Below are 25,000 nucleotides of genomic sequence, written 5' to 3' on the forward strand. Positions count from 1 at the left end.
GGTAAAGTCTAAAAACTACTACAGAACCAGATGCTAAGAAAACAACAAAAAACATCAGAAAACACAATAGACAATTACCACAAAAACATTGCTAATGAACAAAAAAGTCTTTAACAAGACTCGAAAGCAATTAATTCTGTACTAAAAATGAACATGTTGGGTAGAAAATGTCAGAAACAGATCTATGATGAAGCTCAGCAAAGCTGAAGTGGATATATATTTACATTTCATCACAACCAACATGGCAGTGGGATGGCTTTTATGGCAGCTCCTGAAAACTGCTCAAGCAGTCAATCATTACTCCAGTACCCACCATTATCAAGCCAAGCAGTTTAACCAAAGATGAGTTTTAAACCTATAGCGAAGAAACATCTTAATGAAAGTGATCAAGTGATTTCAACACAGCCACCAATTTGCTTATGTGAAAGCAGAAGCATGGAGGAAAGTCTACTAGTTGTTTTACTCTTATTTTTTCCTCATAATAATAATAATAATAATAAATAACAGTAATACAGTAATCCTATGTAACAGCCTTAATTCTGGATTTTTTTCAGTGTTAAATACTCACCAGTCTACCATATCAATTGAGCAATAACAATGTTAACCCCACATATTATATTTTGAATTCAAAATGAGGTAATAAAGTTGTTTTTTTTTCCTCGAACTGCAGATAGCCAGAGTACATAAGACTTTAATAGGGAGGGGTTCTCAATGTTCAGGGAGCATGCAGTGGTACAGTGCATTACCATACCCACCACACAACAAAAACAGTTTAGGATCCTGGTAGGCAACCTCCCAGACAGACATATGACCCAGTCCCACCCTCCAGAAATGACCATCTAGTTGCCACAGCTAGGTGTTACAGTATGTGGCCATCCCCTTAGCCTGGTGCAGGCAGCTTGGTCCTCAGCAATTAGGACCCTGCGAGTTGGATCACCTTCAAGAATTGTGCTACATAACTGTAGGGCTGTAACTGACTCTTCCACACAAAAAAAAAATACATCAAGAAATACAGCTGTAACTAAGAAATTTTAATTATGAGAACAGCATTAAACTGGAATATATTTTAAGTAAATGCAATTAAAAAAAAAAACTAAAATACAGCTGCTATATACTCATCATAAACATACTAAACAGCACCTCTAACTCAACTCAAGAAACTATTGCATCAAAGCACTTATAAGTATTTATTAATTTTTGATTGGACAACTGCAGTAATTGTAAAGATATGATTAACACCATTAACCTGATTTCGCAGAGGCTGTTGCTGAGAAGGTCGGTCTCTATGCACATGACTCTCTCTGGTGATTGCAGATGTCCCAGAATCAATATGAACAGATCCCACCGGTGTAGGCTAAAACAAAAACCAACAAAAAGTTAAACAAGTAATGTTAGAGCATGGAGAACAGAGTTAGAGTACAGTGCCAAACAATAAATTGTAACAAATTCACTTTTTTTTTTTTTAACCTAAAACACAAGACATTAGAAAACACATGCGTTATCAACTACTTACGATCTGTCGTCCCACCCAGTCATAGGTATAATCAAAGGTGTAGCCTTTCCTTTCAAACAGTTCTGTAAACAGTGCTCTTAAATACTCATAATCTGGCTTTTCAAAGAAATCTAACCGTCTCACATAACGAAGATAAGTAGCCATCTCCTCTGAAAAAGAAAGAGCATGATACAACATTAAAACAATAACATTATCATTAGCTCTGTATCAATGATGCACATTCCTGCTAATACAGGATAATATTAAGACAGAAAAGTAATGAGAATTCAATACAATGCTCATTACATTTTCTTCAAATTTCTCAAATTTTGTTAAATTTAGTTACATGTTCAATTTCTCTTCATCACATTTTAAGTGCACTTCCGTACATTTTGTAAATATACATTTTTAATCAAAGCACAGAATACAATATTAAAAATACTGTTTAGGCAAGTAAATATATTACATTTGTATCTCAGGAGTAAAAAATGTAAATATTAGGGATGGGTATTTCAAAGAACGTTTATTCCAATTTACAAAAGTGATATAGCAAAGATACCCTAGTAATTTTAGCCTGTACAAGTACATATACAACAGTGTCTGGGTGTAAACGTGCCATATCAGTACATGCTCCCACCCTCTGGGTGTAAAGCAGCAGCAAAACAGTTTAATAATAACATGAATTTAGTGAATAACTGCAGTCAAGCATCATTCTGAAGAGAAAAAAAATATTGAAACAGTTTTATACACTTAAAAGTTGTATTTATGAGGCCAAACAATATGCCCAAAGATTCAATTAAATACCATGGAACTTGCTTATTACACATTACCAAGTCATATTCACACATCAAAACAATCCTAGCTGGGACATCTGGCTCAGTTAACTAGTTAACTATCTCAGATTTTTGCAATTCTTGCTGCATAACTTTTTCAAAAGCTATAAATTAGCCATATTCTTTTAATAGAGTTATAGAAGACACATTAAGTGTTAATTATGCAATAAGTTTTACATTTCATGAAAATGAATATCTTAGATTTACTGTTTTAAGTCCAGAAAGTTCTAATTGAATGAGGCCATTCTGAAATCAGCTGCCATTTAGAGTGTGTATTTATTTATTATGCATGCATGCAAATAAACAATTACAACCTTGTGTTATACAAAGGAAACAGCAGGAAATCACGTATGAGAAAATGTCCATAGCCAACCTTTTACACTTACCAAAATACACAGACTAAAATGTACAGTATGTATATAGTGAAACACATGTATAAGCAGGAAGCAATCAATGGGCTTTTCTATTGTCGATAATTCCACCCTGAGTCAAGAGGGGGAGCTGTTATTCACATGCTGTTTATCTACAGACTTGGGGCCTCATGTATAAATGGTGCATACACACAGAAGTGTTGTGTGTTCAAATCGCGATGTATAAAACCTAAACTTGGCGTAAAGCCATGCACATTTCCACAATAGCTCATACCCTGTTGTAGGCAAGTTCTCTGCTTGGTTTTGCAGACTGGCGGCACCCAACATCAAAGCAGTGCTACTGATCTCCTGTGTGGTTTATCTTTCTTTTTCAGATCCACATCCCTGGCGTGGCTTTATAAATACACTGAAATTAACCGCATATTGCTTATTAGTTTAATGCATCCGATTGTATTTAACCTGTAACAATACAATGGTCCACAGAGTAGTCAAACTATTCAAAATACCATAACTGCTTTAGCGTTGTTACTCTCACTGCACCTTCTTTCAGCTGCTCACGTTAGGGGTTGCCACATTGGATCATCTTTTTCCATATTACTCTCACTGCACCACTCGGAGTATTTATATCACTGTATCTGAGCATGAATCACAGCTGTACAACAGCTGATCAGAAAGAGAATTATCAGTATACAGCATCAAGCACACACTGCCTCAGCCATTCGCTATTTGAACTGCTCTCATCTGACAAATGCTTCAGAGTCTTTCCTGTACTGAACTCGCGGTTCAGAATCTGTTACCATCACAAGAACTCAATTTTTTTTTTTAAGTTTTTACTGAAAAGAGATAAAATCCAATACATCTGTTTATGACATTTGGCACGTTTACAACTGATATAGCTTATATACAAGTATTATCAAAAAAGCTCTTCATGGCATAAAACAGATCAATTTCTCTCTCTGGGTTAGCTCTCAATTATAGAAGAAAAAAAAAAAAAACTATTTACAGAAGACAGGGGATGTATAGACAATACCTATTCATAAAACAGGTTCTATAACAGAAAATCATCTGGTTCAATAGGGGTTATATACTCAATCCACCTATACCAAAAATCGACAAACAGATCTATTTGGTTAGTCATACTGAAAATAATTTTCTCCATTATAAACACATTTTTTACAACATCAATCCAATCCTGTATTTGTGGCGGATTAGGTTTGTATCAGCGTCTAGTAATAGCTTTTTTACTTGAAGCAAGAATTATTCTATACATGTATTTATTTTTCCCTTCCCAGGAAACCATTGACACCGTGCCCATATAAAGTACTTTAAAACTGAAATCAATTGTAATGTTTAAAATAATTTCCAATACCTTATGTATATCTTTCCAAAAACCTCTAATTTTAGGACATCCCCAAAATATGTGAAAATGGTTCATATCCTGTGAGCCACAATGTCTCCAACAATTTGAGTTGCCTTGAAAATTATTTTTCTTTTTTGGCGTAAGGAAAAACCTAATAGTATTTCTCCAGCAGAATTCTCTCCAATATGGAGAACGTGAGGTTGCCCATTGTTGTTTACATATATTTTCCCAGTCTTCGGTTGAGAAGATAATCCCACTTTCTTTCTCCCATCTTTCTTTAATGTACAAGGATGAATCTCCTAACCCTAACCCATCAAGGCTCTATAAAGTTTTGTAATAGTCTTAAACATTGGTTCAGCCTTATAAGCTGAGGAGAATATTTTAACTAGAGCACTCTTATTTGGATCCTCATCGATCCCTTTTTTAATTTTCTGGCAGAAATGTTGTCGGAGCTGGAGGTATCTGTAAAAGTCTTTGGATTCCAAACTAAATTTTTCTTTTAGAGAATTAAAATCTAATAATTGTCCTTTATCCATGATTGAGCAATAAGCAGTGTTCCCTTTCTTAGCCCATATTTTAAAACGCATATCTAATGTATTTGGTTTAAAATCAGAATCATATGATGGCCATTTCAATACATTAACATAATCCTTTAGATTATAGTCCTTAATAATCTCAAACCAATTCTTAAGTGTTACCTTAATCCATTGATTTTCTTTCTTATTTTTAATTAAATGATGCTAGCTTGAATAGGGATCCTGTCAAACCAACCAATCTCTATATCCTTTCACCTTGCTTGATATTCTGGGTTGCACCAACAAACTATTATTCTTAACTGTGCTGCCCAAAAATATTTTTGTAAACATGGGAGAGCAACCCCTCCTTTATCTTTACTCAGTTGAAGGGTTTTAAATTTTACCCTTGGTTTCTTGCCTTGCCATATGAATCTGGAAATCAGTTTATCCCATTCTGAGAATCGTTTTTTGGGCAAGGGAACAGGCAAAGACTGAAATAGTATGTTTTGCTTGACTGAATCTAATCTAGATCTCATGCTAAAAAATGGTAAAAGATTCCATCTTGCAATGTCAAGTTTTATTTTTTTATTAATAGGACCATAATTAAGCATTTCTAAATTGTTCATATCCTTGGGGATATTTATTCCTAGGTATTTAATAAATGTTAGATCCCATTTTAAGGAGTAATCTTTAATTTTGTTTGGGGGGTTATAATTAAAGGTCAGTACCTGAGTTTTTAAAATATTTAATTTAAATCCTGAGAAAAAGCTAAAAGTTTTTAAAGTTTCCATTAACTCAATCAATGACTCAGTTGGATCCTTTAGATAAACTAGTATGTCGTCCGCAAATAGTGCTATTTTATGTTCATCATTTTTGATGTTAATACCTTTTATTTTAGAATTTTGCCTGATCCATTGCCCCAGGGGTTCAATAAACAATGCGAAGAGCAGAGGAGAGAGAGGGCACCCCTGTCTGGTACCCCTCTCAAGTGCAAAGCTCCTCAATAAATTACCATTTATTTTAATTCTCGCAGTAGGGTATGAGTATATATTTTGAACTACTTTAATAAATTTCTTAAGGAAAAGCCAATTAACAGAGTCGAAAGCCTTCTCCGCATCAAGGCTTAGGAGAACTGCTTGTAATTTAGAGTCTTGAATATGATTGATAATTTGGAGAGTCCTTCTGATGTTGTCTTGTGTTTGCCTACCCCTAATAAAACCAGTCTGGTCAGAGTTAATTAGTTCCGGCATTATCAATTCTAATCTTTTAGCTAGGATTGAGACAAACAAATTGCAGTCCATGTTTAGGACAGAGATTGGTCTATAAGTTGAACAATCTTGTTTATTTTTCCCCTCCTTTGGAATAACAGAAATAGTGGCTTCTCTCCACGAGGGCGGCAAATCTCCTCCATGTAAAACATGATTAAATGCTGGTAATAAAATGGGGATAAGTTGATGTTTAAATACCTTATACCACTCAGATGAGAAACCATCTGGCCCCGGTGATTTGTTTGTTTTAAGCCTGGATATTGCTTTATTTAACTCCTCCTCAGTTATATCTGCAGTTAATTCAGCATTCCAGGTCTCACTAACCGAAGAAAGTTTTAAGGGAGAAAAGAATCAATTTTGTCAGAATTTACAGTCTGTGCTTGAGTATAGAGATTTTTGTAGTACTCTTCGAACACTCTCTGAATATCTTCTGACTTATGGAATAGCTGTTTTGATATTGGGTCTTGTATCTTCTGTATTGTTTCATCGGCCTGTTGCTTACATAGCATTCTAGCTAATAGCTTCATTGCTTTGCCTCCAGACTCATAATATTTTTGTTTTAAAAACATTAGTTTTTTTTCTCTATTTCTTGTGTATATAGGCAATTCAACTCTGTTCTGACTTTCTTAATTTCTTGAGATAAATTTTTATTAGGATCCTTCTTGTTTTCCAGTTCTAATTTATTTAGCCTGTTTGTAAGGCTGTTAAGTTTTTCAAGTCTACATTTCTTTAATTTAGACGTAATGGCTATACTTTTACCCCTAAGAACTGCTTTACATGCATCCCATATTATAGAAGGCGGAACTAAGCCATTATCATTCTGCTCCACATATTGTTTAATTTCTATTACAAGCTGTTCCCTAATCACTCTATTATTTAAAATGCCAGAATTTAATCTCAAGAGAGTGTTTTTTGGCTTAATCTCTAAATTTAGATAAAGTGATATTAATGCATGATCAGATATATCAATCAATCCTATATTGCAATTTTTTATTCTAAATTTGTCTTGTCCAAAAGTTAGAAAGAAATCAATTCTTGAGTATGATCTATGTCGATGTGAGTAATATGTATAGTCTCTATGCCCTGGTTGAAAGTCTCTCCATACATCAATCAGACCTATTTCTTTTATCATTGTATTTATATGTTTTCTTAATGGACTCGCCAAATGGGTGGAAGTGTTCGAAGAATCTAATTTAGGATCCAATAAAACATTTAAATCCCCACATGAGAGAAAGATGCCTGCGATTCGGATGCTATTAGGTTAATCAAAGTCTTAAAAAAGGAACATTTACTACCCGGAGGGGCATAGACATTAAGAATAGTAACTAAGGTGCCCTCAACTCTGCCCTTTATCATTATGTATCTACCCTCTCTATCATTTATTTCTGCAAGATGTTCATAAGTCACTTTATTAGAGATTAAAACTGCAACCTCTCTTCTACGTCCAGATCCAAAAGACGCAGAAAAAACATATTTAAACCCCATCCGATTTAATTTGTTATGCTCTATTATACTGAGATGAGTCTCTTGAAGCAATGCTATCTCAATTTTCTCTTTTTTAAGTTTAGTTAGAATCTTGCTTCTTTTTACAGGGTTAAGTAACCCATGTACATTATATGATGCTACCTTTATGGAATTACTCATTTTCTTTTAATCCACATATTTTCTTGTGTTTTTGATTCAATCTACTCACAGTTGTATAACAGTCATCTAATACCATCCCCTTCTGAGTATGCATTAAACATGAACAGATAAACAAACAACCACCAGAACTTTCAATTAAAAAAGGCGAAACTATAAAAAATAAAGTCAAGACTTCCAAGCAAGGGGTCGCAACATATCGACCCTTCAGTAAGCAAGGATGATAAGCATGCTCCATGGGAAAAACCTCTTGTATTTGTTGTGTACTAAGGGCCCATGCACTTAAAAGTCATATCGATGTAAAAACAGTTCGTCCTTTCCTTCGGTAATATTTGCACTTAACACGCATGTCTTCTCAAGTCGGGAAGTGAAACTTTAGTTAAGAAACTAGTAGAAACTAATAAAGTCAGTGTGATAAATCGGTGTACCTTCAATTTCTGTCCCAAAGAAAAGGCGTTTCTTATCCTTCACTTATCTTCTGTTTGTAAACGTCTGAATGCAAGAAGTTTGTCTTTGTAGGATGGATGTACGCGAGCAGGTGTACCACTCTTCTTGCCGGTCTTTCTCCAGGTCAGCCGCTGAATACGCTCAATCAGAGAGGAAGGTGTGTTGAGAGCGGTCACCAGGAGACCTCTTTTCACCATATTGGTCGTTGCCTCCTCCACGGAGTTGTGGATGACCGTGCCTTCAGTGTAAAACACCCTTAACCTGGCCGGGAATCGCGTTTGAAATCTGATGCCGTGTTCCCTCAGCATCCTTTTTGCACCTTGATATTTCCTCCGTTTCCACAGCACACCGGGAGCGTAATCATGATCATAAAAAATCCTGTTACTTTTCCATTCGATCACTTTCTTCTCCCAGGCCGTTTTGATTACCAACTCTTTCGTTCTGTAGTTGAGGAACTTGACGATTATCGAGCGTGGTTTGGCTTCGGCTGATGGAGTAGGCGCGAGCGTTCTGTGAGCCCGTTCAATCTGGAGGTCCAACAGCGGGGTCAGATCCAGAGTTGATTTAAGTAAATCCTCCAGAAAAGAGTCAGGAGAATTCGCCTCCGCTTTTTCAGGTACGCCATAGATCCTGATGTTTGATCGTCTAGCTCGGCTCTCTTGGTCATTTAGCCTGGCTTCAATTTGCTCAGTTAGCCGTATCATCTCTTCCAGCACTTCTTCCGTGTTTTGGATTCGGGTCTCAGCCTTATCTATTCTATTTTCAGCCTCTTCAATTCTTTTATTAGACTTATTCAATTCTTCTTTTATATCTTGAAGTTGTTTGTGGCTGTCCTGTCGAAAGTCCTTAATCTCGTTGAGAATCTTTGCTAGGCTAATTTGTTCTCCCTCATGTGCTTCGTCACCGCTCGTGTACATTTGGGATGTTATCGCCTTTTGTAGCGTTTTTTCCTTGGTCTTCCCCTATTCTCGATAGTTGCCCCTCCATAATTTTGTCAGCACTTAGAAATTTGTTAATATCTCACTCTGGGGCACCGAATTCATGCAAATTTACGGAGCTAATAAATTATGCTGCCATTAAGGAAAGGGCTCAAACCGGAAGCCCTCAGTCCAAGTGTTCCTTGTAGAACTATTTGTACTTATTAGTACAATCACCTCACTGTAAACTTGCAATACAGTTATAATACTACACAACCTGAGCCACTTTATAAATGGCGTATTTACATATGACGACGATATTTTTAAGATGTAATGCAGCAAAATGTTTATTATATTATACAGATAAAACTAACTACACGGTGCCGCAGCGCTAGCCAGGAGCTGGAATTTCATTCAGGGATTGTTCCTGCCTCACGCTGTATTCTTTCTGTGGCTGGTGTGACACTGGAAGGATAGATGGATAGAATAATTAAACATTACGAAGATATTTCAATGTTCCTTAAAAGTTTTGAAGAATAGGCGTTCTAAGCTTACAGATGGCTTAACATCTATAACAGAGCTGATTGTGTGGCGATTGGGTATTTGGAGAAAGAAAAGTAAGGATAGGAATTGGGGGTTAGTACATTTGAAAGAGACAGTACTTGTACTTGTACTGTAATAAAATATTTCATCGAAGGTCGCGCATGCCTCAGTAAGCATCTTGCATGAGACATGAACAATCACTGCCCACCGTGTTCACATGTTTAACAACATGTTTTAACTCCTATCATCATGAAAATGATATCATATACTTCTCAGTATTTTAATTATTCAGAGAGCTGTAATATTATGAATGTAATGGATTCTTTGTCCTGTCGGAGGAAGAGAAAGCCTGGAAACATGTAGTGATTCACACGCATAGAAGATCAAATACAAAACAAAGCATTTAACATGCTACTTTAGTTACGGTGGGATTTGAGAAACTAGTAAATGAAATAACTTTATGATGTTCTACTTTAATGACAAAATAAACTACGTGATTAAAGTGGAAATTTAGAGATTAAAGTTGACAGCTATAATTGAAATACAAATATTACAGAGTACTCAAGGTACTGAAACTATTCATTTAATGTAACATTTGTTTTGTTTTAGAAAGAAAAAAAAACTTTGTCAACAAAGGAAAAATGCTATTTATATAACTATTCAATGCCACACATTCACTGCACTAACAGGTTCGATCCTTTTGGGGTATGTATGATTTTTAGATTTTCATCAGGATGGTTTTTTATTACATTGCTTATTTTGCACTTTGGATATTGTTATTAGACTTAAACACTTTGGATATTGTTATTAGACTTAAAATGTTTAACCATTATCCTCATGATGTTTCCACGCTGTCATTTGCAATGCCATATCAGATTGTGATCAGTGCCACTTTGAATATGTTAATAGCCATTTTTGGTTGACTCATGTAGCAGGAAAATGGCTGCAGGTTGTGAGTTTTCTTCTTCCAGACATCTATCTGTGATTGCTGTGTAATAATTTTTGCTTTCTTTCAGTAAGTTATGATTATTATGATTGACAAATCTTTTTATACATCAGAGGAAGTATTCAGAATTTGACTTTTAATCTACTGAAAAAGAAGTTACTGCCATCAAACCTTATGTGAAAAACCTAGGATGGGGCTATATATGGTGCGCAGTTATTAAAATTGCCTCTAAAAACTGGAGACCTTATCTAGAATATTATTTATTAAGTGTAAATGTTATCTAATACTTTTGTGGTACAATGTAAATGACAACCATTATTCAACAAAAAGTAATGTGCTGAATCACTCATACAACGTTACTACAGAATACAAACATTTGTATCCAGAGGGATTACTTATTGTTGGTGGGTACAAATATATATCATTAGCATGTTACTTGACCTACAAGAAGCGCTAATACTCGGAATCACTGACACACTTTAATAAAAGATGCCTACCACCTGATAATGTGACCTTACATCAGTGGGTCTGACTGTCTGGCAATACTCTGACTATCAGCTTTCAAACATAGACTGAAATAAAATTTTCCAGTAAAAAAAGTAATTCAGTACTGGAGAAGAGACACACACGCCAGCCACTTTGCACCTATGCCGCTCGTGTTGTGAGGAGAGGGGCTGAAAGCACCCCAAAGAGACGTGATTGCTCCTCCGAAACCCCCTCTTAAACAGTGACAATGGGAAACAATTTTTTATTTTTTTACCTCCTCTTTGCCCGATCAGCTGCTGGCTTGCGTGGCGCTTTGAACATTTAAAAGCCTGTACAGCATCTGTCTTTGTCATAGACTGTCTTATTTCCGGCCCCTGGCGTGGTTAAATGTAGTTCATAATTTAAAAACGGAATAAAAATCTGAAAATCTAACTAGTATGGCTCCCGTGACTTGGAAATATTTCCGGGCTGTACAGAAAATATAAATCCCTGAGCCTCCCTGCAGCGACTCCTGGTGGCTCCCACAGTATCCTGCAGGGCTGTGTATTATGACTCCACTGTCCATGATTCCCTGCTGGCATTCGGGGCACCTCTATGCTGCAAGGAGAGCTCCATCTAGCAGCCTGGGGGTATTGGCCGGGCATATCTCACAATACATGTTGCAAGTTGTGGATACATTTTTTGTGTGTGTATGTGTTTGTGCTTTTTGTTAATATTGTATTATGTTAACTGTTGTGAGAAGACACGCTGGTAAGAATTTAATTGTAACTATGCACACATGACAAACTTGAAGTAGAAAGTTCTTTTTAATGAGTGTGCAGCATCATTAACACATAATTAATGGAAGTGACATCATGTGGCTATCACTTCTTCCAGGTTTCTGGGTATCACAAACAAATTCTTGTGCGGTAGCTGCTATAAGTACTTTCAGGGAGACAATATTTTTGGAATGTTTGTGTTTGCTTTTTGTTATACATTAGGCTTTGGTGATTTGATATTTGCCTCCTAGTTTTGATTTTGGCTCTTTTCTTTGACTACAATTTTGGCTTACATTTTCTTGTCCTTGCAACCTTTTGTTTTCATCTCTGACACATGTCTTATAGTGGGCAGTAAATATTTTGGTCCATATTTCCAGGCAATTTGCTAAATGCTTTTCAACATTAGCCTGATGATGCATGTGCACTGTAGTATTCAAATACTGCCTCAGACTCCCTATTTCACTAGTCTGGAACATTATTCTGCATTAATTTTTCTGTCCTTGAGCCATGCCAAGTTTATTCTTGCTTTGTTTTGGAATAACTGGGTCTTAAGACAGTATTTTTAGAAGGGTTTTCTTGCAGTATTTGCTTTTATTTTCAACCATCCATCCTCAATTCTATTTTAAGTTGACACCCAGTCCCTACTGATAAAAAGCAGCTCAAATTAGCTCAATAGTATTTATGATGTGCTAAAAACTAAAATAAAATAAAAATAACAAAAAAATCATATATATAGTAAGCAACCTTCAAGGGTTCTGGTAGTTTTAGATAATGTGGTTGCAGTTAAAAATTAGTTAAGGTTTAAATTAGAATTCGCTGTGTACCGAGTAAAGTTACTTTAAGTTTCTGACTGCATATCCGGAGGATAAAAACAAATATTAGCTATGAATTCCGCATCCTTGTTAGGTGCATATGTTGTACTCAGAACTGGTCTAGTAATTATGTTTCCAACTATAATAATATAACATTTGCGTGTGTTACAAATTACCTCAAAGGTGACAAAAGACCTTATAATAAGCCAATAGCAATAGTAGTAATAAGGGTAACAATTTTATTTACAGCAATAGCACAAATATTACAGAGTAATGTACATTAAAAATGGAAACACTATTAATATAAATTTGAAAAAAAATAATCCTATGAATACTCAATAACCATCTTAAAAGTAATGATCAAGCAAATAACGATTCCAATAACAACACTGGGAGACAGTGTGTGGGGGAACATGCACTTCCACAAATAGTGAGTGGAAGGTGTCCGAGTGACAGCTGGCACACCTAAATGACAAAAGGAATGGCTATTATTTACATGTACAACCCACAATGTATCATGTAAAAAAAAAAACAAAAAAAACACCCTTCTCTATGTTGTACAAGCATTATAAATCAAACATCACAAGCAATTAAATTTAAAAACTGGGGGTGCCTTTTTCCTTTTTAATGCTTACCATGAAGAGTTTATTTCAGTTTATGATAGCTAATAAATGACTGATTAACATATGATTGATTATGAGGTATTTAAAATAAATTATTTACAACGTAAACATTTCTGAATATAACTCAAGGTGGAGAGCCTTATGCATCCTTCCGAAGTAAACCAACAGATGGGTACTGAAAATGCATAAACAGAAACAAAGTTTTCATTGCTTTCCAATTCCAAAGAAATGAAAAATTCTGCAGAGGACAAATACATTACAACCAGTATGAAGAAAAATACTGTACGTCACTTTAAAATCCTCATTTGTCAATAGGTGAGTAGTGTTAATGTGCTATAAAGGTACGAATACATTTTTGGATCTAAACTTGACATTACCTGGAAAATTTTCACAGAGAACTTCAACAGGGGTATTTCTTTTTGTATCTCCAATTTTCTGATACCGTTCCTTAAGTGTGTCAGCCTAGAAAGCAAATGAAAGTCACCTGTTTAATAAGTGCTGAGGCATTTAAAATATATATTTTCTTCAGTCAACCTATCAATCAAAAATATATATAAAAATACAAAGTTAACAGACTATTACCCATTTAGTTAAAAAGCTAAAATTTGTCAGGATGGAACATCTAGGCCAATAGGTATCAACTAAGAAAGGACTTTTCAATATATGAATGTTTAGGGGTAAAAACATCCCTATAATTGTAAAAATACTCCAAAAATCACAAAAATGCTTTGATTAACATTTGGTGGAGTTACAGAAAGATGAAAATCACCCACCATTTTTTTTAAATTTGTAGATACATTTTTTTTTAATATTTTATATATGATCATATTTTTTAGTTGTTAATTCACCTCTGTTGACCCTCTAAATTGGAAACTTGAATTTCCAATGGGGAAATGCTCAACAGGGCTCGCACTTCATGCTACTACTTGAGTGTAACACATCGGGTATAGACACTTAACTATATCCACGTCAACCACTACTTTCCATATACTATACACTCACATCTGCGGACTTTAGTGGGGGATTGTATACTACTGACAAAAACCATGAAAAAATGTACTTAGGTGAGCAACATAAACAAAGGAAATTCATAAACATCTACTGATGATAATATGTAAACCTGCATAGCTGCACTATAAGACGCTGGTCAATAGTGCAGGGCCCAAGGTGGTGTTAAAAGGGATGACTGGTGGGGATGACAAATGCAAATACTGGTGTCCAGAAACCTCCAGGGGAGACGTCACTAACTGGTAAATACTAGACTTCAAAAACGTGGGTGAGTAACAGAGTGGGCCACCACCTGGAAGAAACAAGCTGTTCAGAACGGACTGCAAGTAGATATTGTTGTGCAGACACTCAAACAAAAGCCAAGTCCCTAGGAAAAGCAGAAAAAAAGGAGAAATTGATCAAATGCAGGATTTTTTTCCTCATGTGCATTTGTGTATAGCATGTTCAAGAATAAGCAGCTTCAGTGGCCTATTATTATTATTGTTATTTGACTGTAGGGCTGGGCGTTAAAATGATAAACAATTACAGTAATCCCTACTCGATTGCAGAGGTTGCGTTCCAGAACCCCCCACGATAGGTGAAAATCCGCAAAGTAGAAACCAAAGGCTAGAACACCTCCAGCGGCACAGGCGAGCATTCAAATCCAGAATCGATTCGACCCTCTCCGCGTCCCCAGTCTGCCTTCAACCCCGGGTGATATAATCGTGGTAGGTGATTCCATTGTACGAAACCTGAATATCACGTGCCCTAATCAAAAATCCTTTGTTTCTTGTTTTCCCGGTGCTCGAGTTCGAGATGTGATGAGGCGGGCGCCGACCTTCTACCAGAAGCACAAGAGGGCAATTGGATCCATCATTCTACATGCCGGCGTAAACGACATAAGGCACCGAGAGTCAGAGGTTCTCAAGGCTGACTTCGCAGCACTAGTTGAAGACACGAAGGAGAGGACCCCATCCACAAAAATCTTCATCTCGGGTCCACTACCTCTCGTCAGACGATCGCATGAATACTACAGTCGTCTGCTGGGTTTAAACAACTGGCTGAGAGGCTTCTGCGAGAATCAAGACATCGGGTTTATAGACAACTGGGATCTTTTTTGGGAAAGGCCGTGCTTCTTCAAGCGGGATGGACTGCATCCGAATAGATTTGGCGCCCAGGTCCTCTCCGAAAACATCGCTAAGGTAATTCGTCTATCTTGACTGTCTACTTCTACTGCTAACCCCTTACGTAATGCTACTGGTTTGATAGGACATAATGGCTTAACAGAGTCTTCCGTTAAAGTGCACATCATTAATAATCTAATAACAAATCTTAACGCACGTAAAAATCTAGGCAGTGCGGCAAAACACCAATAATTTAATTGAAATTACTACTTCAGATCAACACTGCATTAAGACTATAAAAACGGATTGTAGATTACATAAAAAGTACACACAGAGCGGCGTTAACAAAAATAACTTAATTTTTGTTCCGATTACCGATAACACGCATAAAATTCAGCTCTGCCCTTCAGAAACATTAAATATGGCACTATTAAATGTTAGAGCTTTAACTAACAAGACATTTTTTATAAACGATCTTATTAGTGATAGAAACATTGATTTTATTGCTAAATGAAACATGGCTTAATTCCAATGGGGCGGCAGTTTTAATCGAATCTGCGCCTCCGGATTACAGTTTTACTCGTGCCGACCGCCAGGGAAAAGGGGGGGCGGTTTGGCAAACATTTACTCGAGCGATTAAAATGTAAAGATGTTAGTTTTGGTAAATTTAAGTCCTTTGAGTATCTCGCCGTTGTTATTCATGGAGATTCTCACGTTCTCGTATTATCCGTGTATAGACCTCCTAAATATAACGCGTCTTTCCTTGAGGAATTCTCTGACTTAATGTCAATTTTAGTTACAAACTATGATGCACTCTTAATAGTCGGCGACTTTAACTTTCATGTCGACAATCAGTGTGACCAAAAGGTAAAGGAATTCATGAACCTCCTGGACTCTTTTGATTTGAGGCAGCTCGTAAATCAGCCTACACATAAAGCAGGTCATACGTTAGACTTAGTGATTACTAAAGGACTTAAAGTTGATATAAAGCAGGTCACTGATATCGGTCTATCAGACCATTTCCTTCTACTATTTAATATAGAAATAAAGATAGAAAACGCTCATGAGAAGCATTTTGTTAAAAAACGCTTCTTTGACTCATCAGCAGCTTTAAAGCTTACAACTATTCTAAGCAATCAGTCCGTTTATAATGCCAGCTATAATAGCGAGGATAATGTAAATAGTAAAGTGGAAAACTTTAATTCTAAAGTAAGAACTGCTGTTGACATAGTTGCACCTGAAAAGACAGTTAAAAAATCCTCTAGTACTGTTATTCCATGGAAGACCCAAAGAGTGTCTGATTTAAAAAGAACATGTCGTAGAGCTGAGCGTAAATGGAGGAAAACTAAACTAACTATCCACTATGAAATATTAAAAGTTAAAATAACAGAATACAATAACACTGTCCGTCTTGAGAGGCACTGCTATTTCTCTAATATTATAAATAACAATGCTAGTAATCCCAGAGTCTTATTTTCAACAATTGACCGTCTGTTAAACCCAGGTAACACAAAGGAATGCCCCAGAATACTTCCAGTGAAACCTGTGAGAACATTGCTGTATTTTTCACTCAAAAAATTAATGATATTAGAGATAACATAGTATATCTCCCCAACACTGCAGAACCTCCAAAGCCCGGTACTCCGTTATAAACAAATTAAATGCTTTCACCAGGATAGATTTACCTGAATTACATAGTATAATCTCTCAACTGAAACCTCCACCTCGTCCTTGACCCAATACCAACCAGGTTTTTCAAAGAAATATCAGGCGTCTAATTGACAATATTCTGGACATAGTAAATTGTCATTAGATACGGGGTCTTTCCAGACTGTCTTAAGACTGCTGTAGTTAAACCCCTTCTTAAGAAACATAATCTTGACCCCTCTGCCTTTGAAAATTTTAGACCCATTTCTAACCTGCCCTTCTTAAGTAAAATTCTAGAGAAGGCAGTCATTATGCAGTTAAATGACCACCTAAATAAACATGCTATTCTTGATACTTTTCAGTCAGGCTTCAGAACAAATCACAGTACAGAAACTGCACTTGTTAAAGTAGTAAATGACTTTGGGTAAATGCAGACAGAGGCCATTTATCTGTTCTCATCCTCTTAGATCTGAGTGCTGCATTTGACACCATTGATCATAATATTCTTAGAAATCGCCTTAGTCAATGGGTGGGCCTCTCTGGCAGTGTCTTAAATTGGTTTGAATCCTACCTGGCAGGGAGAAAATTCTTTGTGAGTTGTGGTAATCAAATCTCAAAGACACATGATATCCGATATGGTGTTCCACAAGGCTCTATCCTGGGTCCGCTGTTATTCTCAATCTATATGCTTCCGTTAGGTCAGATTATCTCAGGTTACAATGTGAGCTACCACAGCTATGCTGATGACACACAGCTGTACTTATCTATAGCACCTGATGACTCCGACTCTTTCGATACACTAACACAATGTCTTACTGGTATTTCTGAATGGATGAATAGTAATTTTCTCAAACTAAATAAAGAGAAAACTGAAATTTTGTAATTGGCAATAATGGATTCAGCGAGGTTATCAGAAATAAACTTAATGCACTAGGATTAAAAGTTAAGACGGAAGTAAAAATTTAGGGGTAACCGTTGACTGTAATCTGAATTTTAAATCGCATATTCATCAGACCACTAGGACAGCATTTTTCACTTAAGAAACATAGCTAAAGTTAGACCTCTTATATCATTGAAAGATGCTGAGAAATTAATTCACGCTTTTGTTTTCAGTAGACTAGATTACTGTAACGCACTCCTCTCAGGACTACCCAAAAAAGACATAAATCATTTGCAACGAGTGCAGAATGCAGCTGCTAGAATCCTAACTGGGAAAAGAAAATCCGAACACATTTCTCCAGTTTTGATGTCACTACACTGGTTGCCTGTGTCATTCAGGATTGACTTTAAAATACTGCTTATGGTTTATAAAGCCTTAAATAATCTCGCTCCATCTTATATATCGGAATGCCTGACACGTTATATTCCAAATCGTAACCTTAGATCTTCAAATGAGTGTCTCCTTATAATTCCAAAAGCTAAACTTAAAAGAAGTGGTGAGGCGGCCTTCTGCTGCTATGCACCTAAAATCTGGAATAGCCTGCCAATAGGAATTCGCCAGGCAAATACAGTAGAGCACTTTAAAACACTGCTGAAAACACATTACTTTAACATGGCCTTTTATAACTTCACTTTAACTTAATCCTGATACTCTGTATGTTCAATTCTTCATAATAACTATTCATGGTGGCTCTAAAATCCGTACTGACCCCTACTCTCTCTTCTGTTTCTTTTTCCGGTTTCTTTGTGGTGGCGCCACCACCACCTACTCAAAGCATCATGATGCTCCAACAATGATGGACTGAAAGCCAGAAGTCTACGTGACCATCATCATCAGGTCCTTCCATGAAAATATGATGATTTATGTTAGGTAGAATGCCCAGAGGGGACTGGGCGGTCTCTTGGTCTGGAACCCCTACAGATTTTATTTTTTTCTCCAGCCTTTGGAGTTTTTTTTTTTCTGTCCACCCTGGCCATCGGACCTTACTCTTATTCTATGTTAATTAATGTTGACTTATGTTTATCTTTTATTGTGTCTTCTATTTCTCTATTCATTTTGTAAAGCACTTTGAGCTACATTTTTTTTGTATGAATATGTGCTATATAAATAAATGTTGATTGATTGATTGATATGTTTGTATGGTTATTTTTATATATTTTAAGCTCTTAGAAACTCTCCCACACTGTTTATAAATATTCTCCGCACAGTTATACAGTAAACCCTTGTTTATAGCAGTTGATCCGCTCCAGACAAAATAAACGAATTTCCAAGAAGTAGGATTCTTTATTTATAAATCTAATATTTTCGCAGTTAGAGCATTGAAAACCTGTTTACGACCTTCTAAATACATTTTTTAATATTATTAGAACCCTCTAGACATGAAATAACACCCTTTAGTCAAAAGTTTAAACCGTGCTCCGTGACAAGACAGAGATGACAGTTCTTTCTCACAATTAAAAGAATGCAAACATATCTTCCTCTTCAAGGTGCGAGTCAGGAGCGGAGAATGTCAGATAGAGAGAGTAAAGTAAACAATCAAAAATCAATAGGGCGGTTGCACTTTTAAGTATGCAAGCACCGTGATAAAGCGGCACAATGAAGGGATCAATGTGAAGGTAGCCTTTCAGCATTTTTTTTACAGGCACGTCCGTATCTTCTAAGCAAAGAGCCCCTCTGCTCACACCCCCTCCGTCAGGAGCAGATAATGGAGCCAATCATACGCCTCCCTCATGGTATTGCATGATGGATAAGTATCTGCCTGTATTTCTCAGAGAGAGTGAGAGACAGAGAAAAGCAAACAATGAAAAATCAATACGGGCTGTTAGAGCTTTGAAGTGTGCGGGAAGCATATCGTATATCATTGAGGAGTTTTATTTAATATGTAATACGTGCTCCGATTGGGTAGCTTCTAAGCCATCCGCCAATAGCGTCCCTTGTATGAAATCAACTGAGCAAACTGAGGAAGCATGTAACAAATTGAAAGACCCATTGTCCGCAGAAATCCGCGAACCAGCGAAAAATCCGTCATATATATTTAGATATGCTTACATTTAAAATCAGCGATGGAGTGAAGCCACGAAAGTCGAAGCGCGATACAGCGAGGGATCACTGTATAGCAAAATAACTTTTCCTCAATAGAAATACGTATAAGACACGGTCCATACAAGTCGAGAGAACTCGCTCCATCCATGTTTTAACAAACAACATGTAAGGCCAATGATAATGAAAACAGTGCAATGCCGAACCACAGTTACAGCCATAACAGGTTAGGTTCACATATGCAGTAGTGAGCGCAGGAGCAGCAGCACACGTGGACTACAGCAGCCAAAAATGTAAAAAAAAAAAAAATAAATTCAGTATTACCGAAGATGATGTCCTAACAGACAAAGCCCAACGCTAAAAAGATGATGACATTGTTGAAAAGAAGGGTTGAAGGAATTCAATAATGTGGAGATATTTTGGCTATTAAAAGTCTGACAAGAAGCAAAGTAGCGTGAAAACTCTAGCTGAAAGCATGTTCCCACAAAGACAGGTAATGCCACTAATTTTTTGTACCATGTGATGCAGTTCCATCCTTTACAGCACACCCAATGCAACACTATATAGTCCCAGACCCGAGCAAGTGCTGCACTAATGGGCAAAGCCAAGTGACACACAAGTAAAGAATTTCTAACCCTAATCCTTGTTTGGATTAATACAGAACTTCATTAACTTGTATTCTTACACTGCTCAGAAATATGCACCATGTAAAAAAATGCTTGTTTAAAGTTTTCTATAAACTTTATTTTAGCAGAGACAACACAAACAGTAAACAGGAAAGGTGTAACATTGTAGACAATGTTTGAATGTCTTATGTATAAACATAACTTAAACCAGCAGCAAGAAACACAGTTTATTGCTAAAGTCTTCTTACCAGATGTCTACTTTCTCAGACCATTTGTGGACCACACAAACAAAAAGACAAAAAAAAAAAAAAAAACACCCACAAAATATATTGTTTACTGTATATAAAATACTTTTATATAGTGTACTTCCTTTAACAGAAATTCAGATTACTGCACATATTTCAAGATAAAGAGGTTAAACTACCTTAAATAAATGAGAGAATATAAGAGGAAGAGTTGGGTTATACATACCTTTAGCCCTTGCCAAGGAAGACTCCCACGCAAAAAATACATAAACATATGGCCCAGTGCCTCCAGGTCATCTCTTCGACTTTGCTCTTTAAAAAGCACAAAAAAGCAGTCAATAAGTTAAAAAATGGAAAAAGCTTTTTACATGAAAAGATAACCCCAACATATTAAACCATATTAGAATATATACATTTAAAAAAAAAAGTTATTTCCAAAAAAGAAATTAATATGCAAGGAATTAAAAGTTTTAATGAACAAAATAAGCAATAATGAACAGGCCAAGAAAAGATGAGAAAATATAAAAATTTTATAATTGGTATAGAATACAAATATTTCTCAAATACTGTATATATATTTGGAGTGCATGATTGTGACAAAAATAGACAATAACCATCTTTGATATTGCTAAATTCAATTAACTGCATAAAATTAAATATGGGCGGCATGGTGCTGCAGTGGGTAGCGCGGATGCCTCTCAGTTAGGAGACCCGGGTACGCTTTCCGGGTCCTCCCTGCGTGGAGTTTGCATGTTCTCTCCATGTCTGCGTGGGTTTCCTCCAGGTACTCCGGTTTCCTCCCACTGTCCAAAGACATGCAAGTTAGGTGCACTGGCGATCCTAAATTGTCCCTAGTGTGTGCTTGGTGTGTGTGACTGCGCGCCATGCCCGGGGTGTGTTTCCTGCCTTGTGCCCCATGTTGGCTTGGATTGGCTCCAGCAGACCTCCCCATGACCCTGTAGATAGGATATAGCGGGTTGGATAATGGATGGATGGATAATTAAATATGTACTTTATCTTACCAACTGCATACACTGTATTCTGTATACATACAGTACAATAGAGCCATCATTTTGCAGGGAACCACTCAAAAATGGTTAAAGTGAAATTATTCAATGGTGTATTAGAGGAAAAATATTAAATATGGTCTTTTAACATTTACAATAAAGATACATCACTCTTATTAAATGTCTCTTTATGTAATAAAGATAGTAGAATATTCAATTATTATTAAATAAAAATTAAGTAGAACACCATTTTTTTAAACAAATATCAATTCAAAAAGAAAAATTTAACATATCAACACTCAACCTTGCAAAAACGTAAAATACTGAGAAATGTTAAATATGACAATGTTAAATTAGGGCTCTGATGTATTAAGATAACAAAAGTTGCATTGAAAAATTTCAAGTCTAGTTCAGACTTAATCCTAGAGCACATGGGTCCCACATTTTCGAGGAAAATATTGTAACAAAAAGCCCCCAGCTCATTTAAAGTAGCAGCATTACAAGTGTATGCTTTTCAGTATAAATTCCTTGATAACATAATGAATCATTAAGTTCATGCACGTTTCCATAGATGTTCTTAACTACGTGTTACATTAAGTAACATCTGCTTCAGATCTATTTCAGTTTGGAACAAAGCCAGTGAAACTTTGAAAAAACAGAATTGCGAGAGGGGATTATGCATCTGTTGCCCTGGTTGTGTGTGTGTGTTTTTTTTTTTTTTTAAGACCTCCACTGCACAAAATTTTAATTTGAACCTTGTCATTTCATAAATAAAATGTGAAGGCTTGCTTTATCTGAATTTGCTTTCAGTGCCCTTCTAGATACAGATCTGTGCTATCACCTAAACAGATAACTAATGGTTATCTGTATTTGTGCCGTTAGCTTACCTTTCATGCACTCTCACTATAATGAACAATGTGGCTGGATTTTAGAAGTTGCATAAAGGTTTGTTTGCAGTGCTGTAATAGTTTGCAAAATGTACTATTTTTGATCAAAATCATTGCTACAAAATAATTCAAAATTAAGGACAATTCTCTTTGTTTTGGTACTAAAACAGAAAAAAACTAAATAATTTAGGTTCAGTGTTTCTTTTCAATTCTTCTAGAGGCTGCTCTAACATCAGTCATCAAACAGCAGATACACACACATATATATACATACACACACAAACTTACATACATACAGATCAAAAAAATAAATGGAACACTTTTTAAAAAGAGTATAGCATCAAGTCATTGAAACTTGGGGGATATTGATCTGGTCAGTTAAGGAGCCGAGGGGGTTGTTAATCAGTTTCAGCTGCTTTGGTGTTAATAAAATTAACGATCGATACTTTAATAATCCCAAGGGGAAATTTACATACTCCAGCAGCAGCATACTGATAAAAAAACAATATTAAAGAGCGATAAAAATGCAGGTAAAACAGACAATAACTTTGTATAATGTTAACGTTTAACCCCCCCCAGGGTGGAAATGAAGAGTCGCATAGTGTGTGGGAGGAACGATCTCCTCAGTCTGTCAGTGGAGGTGCACTAGATGAGCAACAATGACACGACCCTCAAAACAAGAATGGTTTAACAGGCAGAGGCCACTGACATTTTTCCCTACTCATCTTTTCTGACTGTTTATTCACTAGTTTTGCATTTGGCTACAGTCAGTGTCACTACTAACTACTGGTAGCATGAGGAGATACCTGGACCCTACAGAGATTGCACAGTCTAAATTTTCCAGGATGGTATATCAATATGTGCTATTTCCAGAAGGGTTTCTGTGCCTCCCAGCACAATTTCAAGGGTGTGGAAGAGATTACAGGAGACAGGACCATAGAAGGTCCTTAACACATCAGCAGGACCGGTATCAGCTCCCTTGGACAAGGAGGAACAGGATGAGCACTGCCAGAGCCCTACAAAATGACCTCCAGCAGGCCACTGGTGTGAATATCTCTGAACAAACAAACAGACTTCATGAGGGAGGCCTGAGGACCCGACGTCCTCTAGTGGACCATGTGTTCACTACCTGGCACAATGAAGCTCGATTGGCATTTGCCATACAACACCAGAATTGGCAGGTCCACCATTGGCATCCTGGGCTTTTCACAGATGAGAGCAGGTATACCCTGAGCACATGAGACAGATGTGAAACGGTCTGGAGAAGCTGAAGAAGGCAGCAATGTTATGCTGCCTTTAACATTGTTCAGCATGGCCAGTTTGGCGGTGGGTCAGTGATGGGTCTGGGGAGGCATATCCATGGTGGGACGCACAGACCTCTACAAGCTAAAAAAAACAGCACTGCCATTAGGTATCGGGATGAAATCCTTGGACCCATTGTCAGATCCTATGCTGGTGCAGCGGGTCTTGGGTTCCTCCTGTTATGCAACAATGCCCAACCTCAGGTGCCGAGAGTATGCAGGCAGTTCCTGGAGGATGAGGGAATTGATACCATTGACTGGCCCCCATGCTCGTCTGACCTAAATCCAATAGAACACCTCTGGGACATTATGTTTCGGTCCATCTGATGCCGCCAGGTTGCGCCTCAGACTGCCCAGGAGCTCAGTTATGCCCTGGTCCAGGTCTGGGAGGAGATCCCCCGGACATCATCCATTGTCTCATTAGGAACATGACCAGATGTTGTCAAGCATGTATAGAAGCACAGGGGAGCCATACAAATTGACTGTGTACTATTCTGAATTGCTGCAATGAAAATTCAGCACAACTATTAGCCTGCTCTTTTTTTCAGGGTGTCTTTGAATTCAGCCCTCTGTAGGCTGATCATTTTAATTTCCATCAAACTATGTGGCATCCCTTAGTCCCAAACACATTACTCAGTTCATATCAGTATAGATATCCAGCATGATTTTTTCCCCCCATTGAGATCTAATGGGTTTTCAAAGTGTTTAATTTTTTTGAGCAGTTTATACACACATACAAATATATAGATGATATACAGTGGGTACAGAAAGTATTCAGACCCCCTTAAATTTTTCACTCTTTGTTATATTGCAGCCATTTGCTAAAATCATTTAAATTAATTTTTCCCCCTCATTAATGTACACACAGCACCCCATATTGACAGACAAAAAAAAGAATTTTTGAAATTGTTGCAGATTTATTAAAAAAGAAAACTGAAATATCATATGGTCCTAAGTATTCAGACCCTTTGCTCAGTATTTAGTAGAAGCACCCTTTTGAGCTAATACAGCCATGAGTCTTCTTGGGAAAGATGCAACAAGTTTTTCACAACTGGATTTGGGGATCCTCTGCCATTCCTCCTTGCAGATCCTCTCCAGTTCTGTCAGGTTGGATGGTAAACGTTGGTGGACAGCCATTTTTAGGTCTCTCCAGAGATGCTCAATTGGGTTTAAGTCAGGATTCT

At 36.8% G+C, this 25,000-nt stretch overlaps 1 protein-coding gene across 2 annotated transcripts in view; it reads right to left on the minus strand.

The window, feature by feature from the left end:
- The window catches only part of csnk1g1 (casein kinase 1, gamma 1), a 171,067-nt gene that overhangs the window by 66,850 nt on the left and 79,217 nt on the right, over positions 1–25,000 (minus strand). For both annotated transcript variants that reach the window (XM_039773484.1, XM_039773483.1), the window contains exons 7-10: positions 20,848–20,933; positions 13,390–13,474; positions 1,514–1,662; positions 1,247–1,354 (exon numbers count right to left, since the gene is read on the minus strand). In XM_039773484.1, the coding sequence (XP_039629418.1) occupies positions 1,247–1,354; positions 1,514–1,662; positions 13,390–13,474; positions 20,848–20,933 (428 nt within the window). The remainder of the gene's footprint in view (positions 1–1,246; positions 1,355–1,513; positions 1,663–13,389; positions 13,475–20,847; positions 20,934–25,000) is intronic.

This window comes from Polypterus senegalus, chromosome 12 (assembly GCF_016835505.1).
Source record: "Polypterus senegalus isolate Bchr_013 chromosome 12, ASM1683550v1, whole genome shotgun sequence".
Classification (NCBI taxonomy): domain Eukaryota; kingdom Metazoa; phylum Chordata; class Cladistia; order Polypteriformes; family Polypteridae; genus Polypterus; species Polypterus senegalus.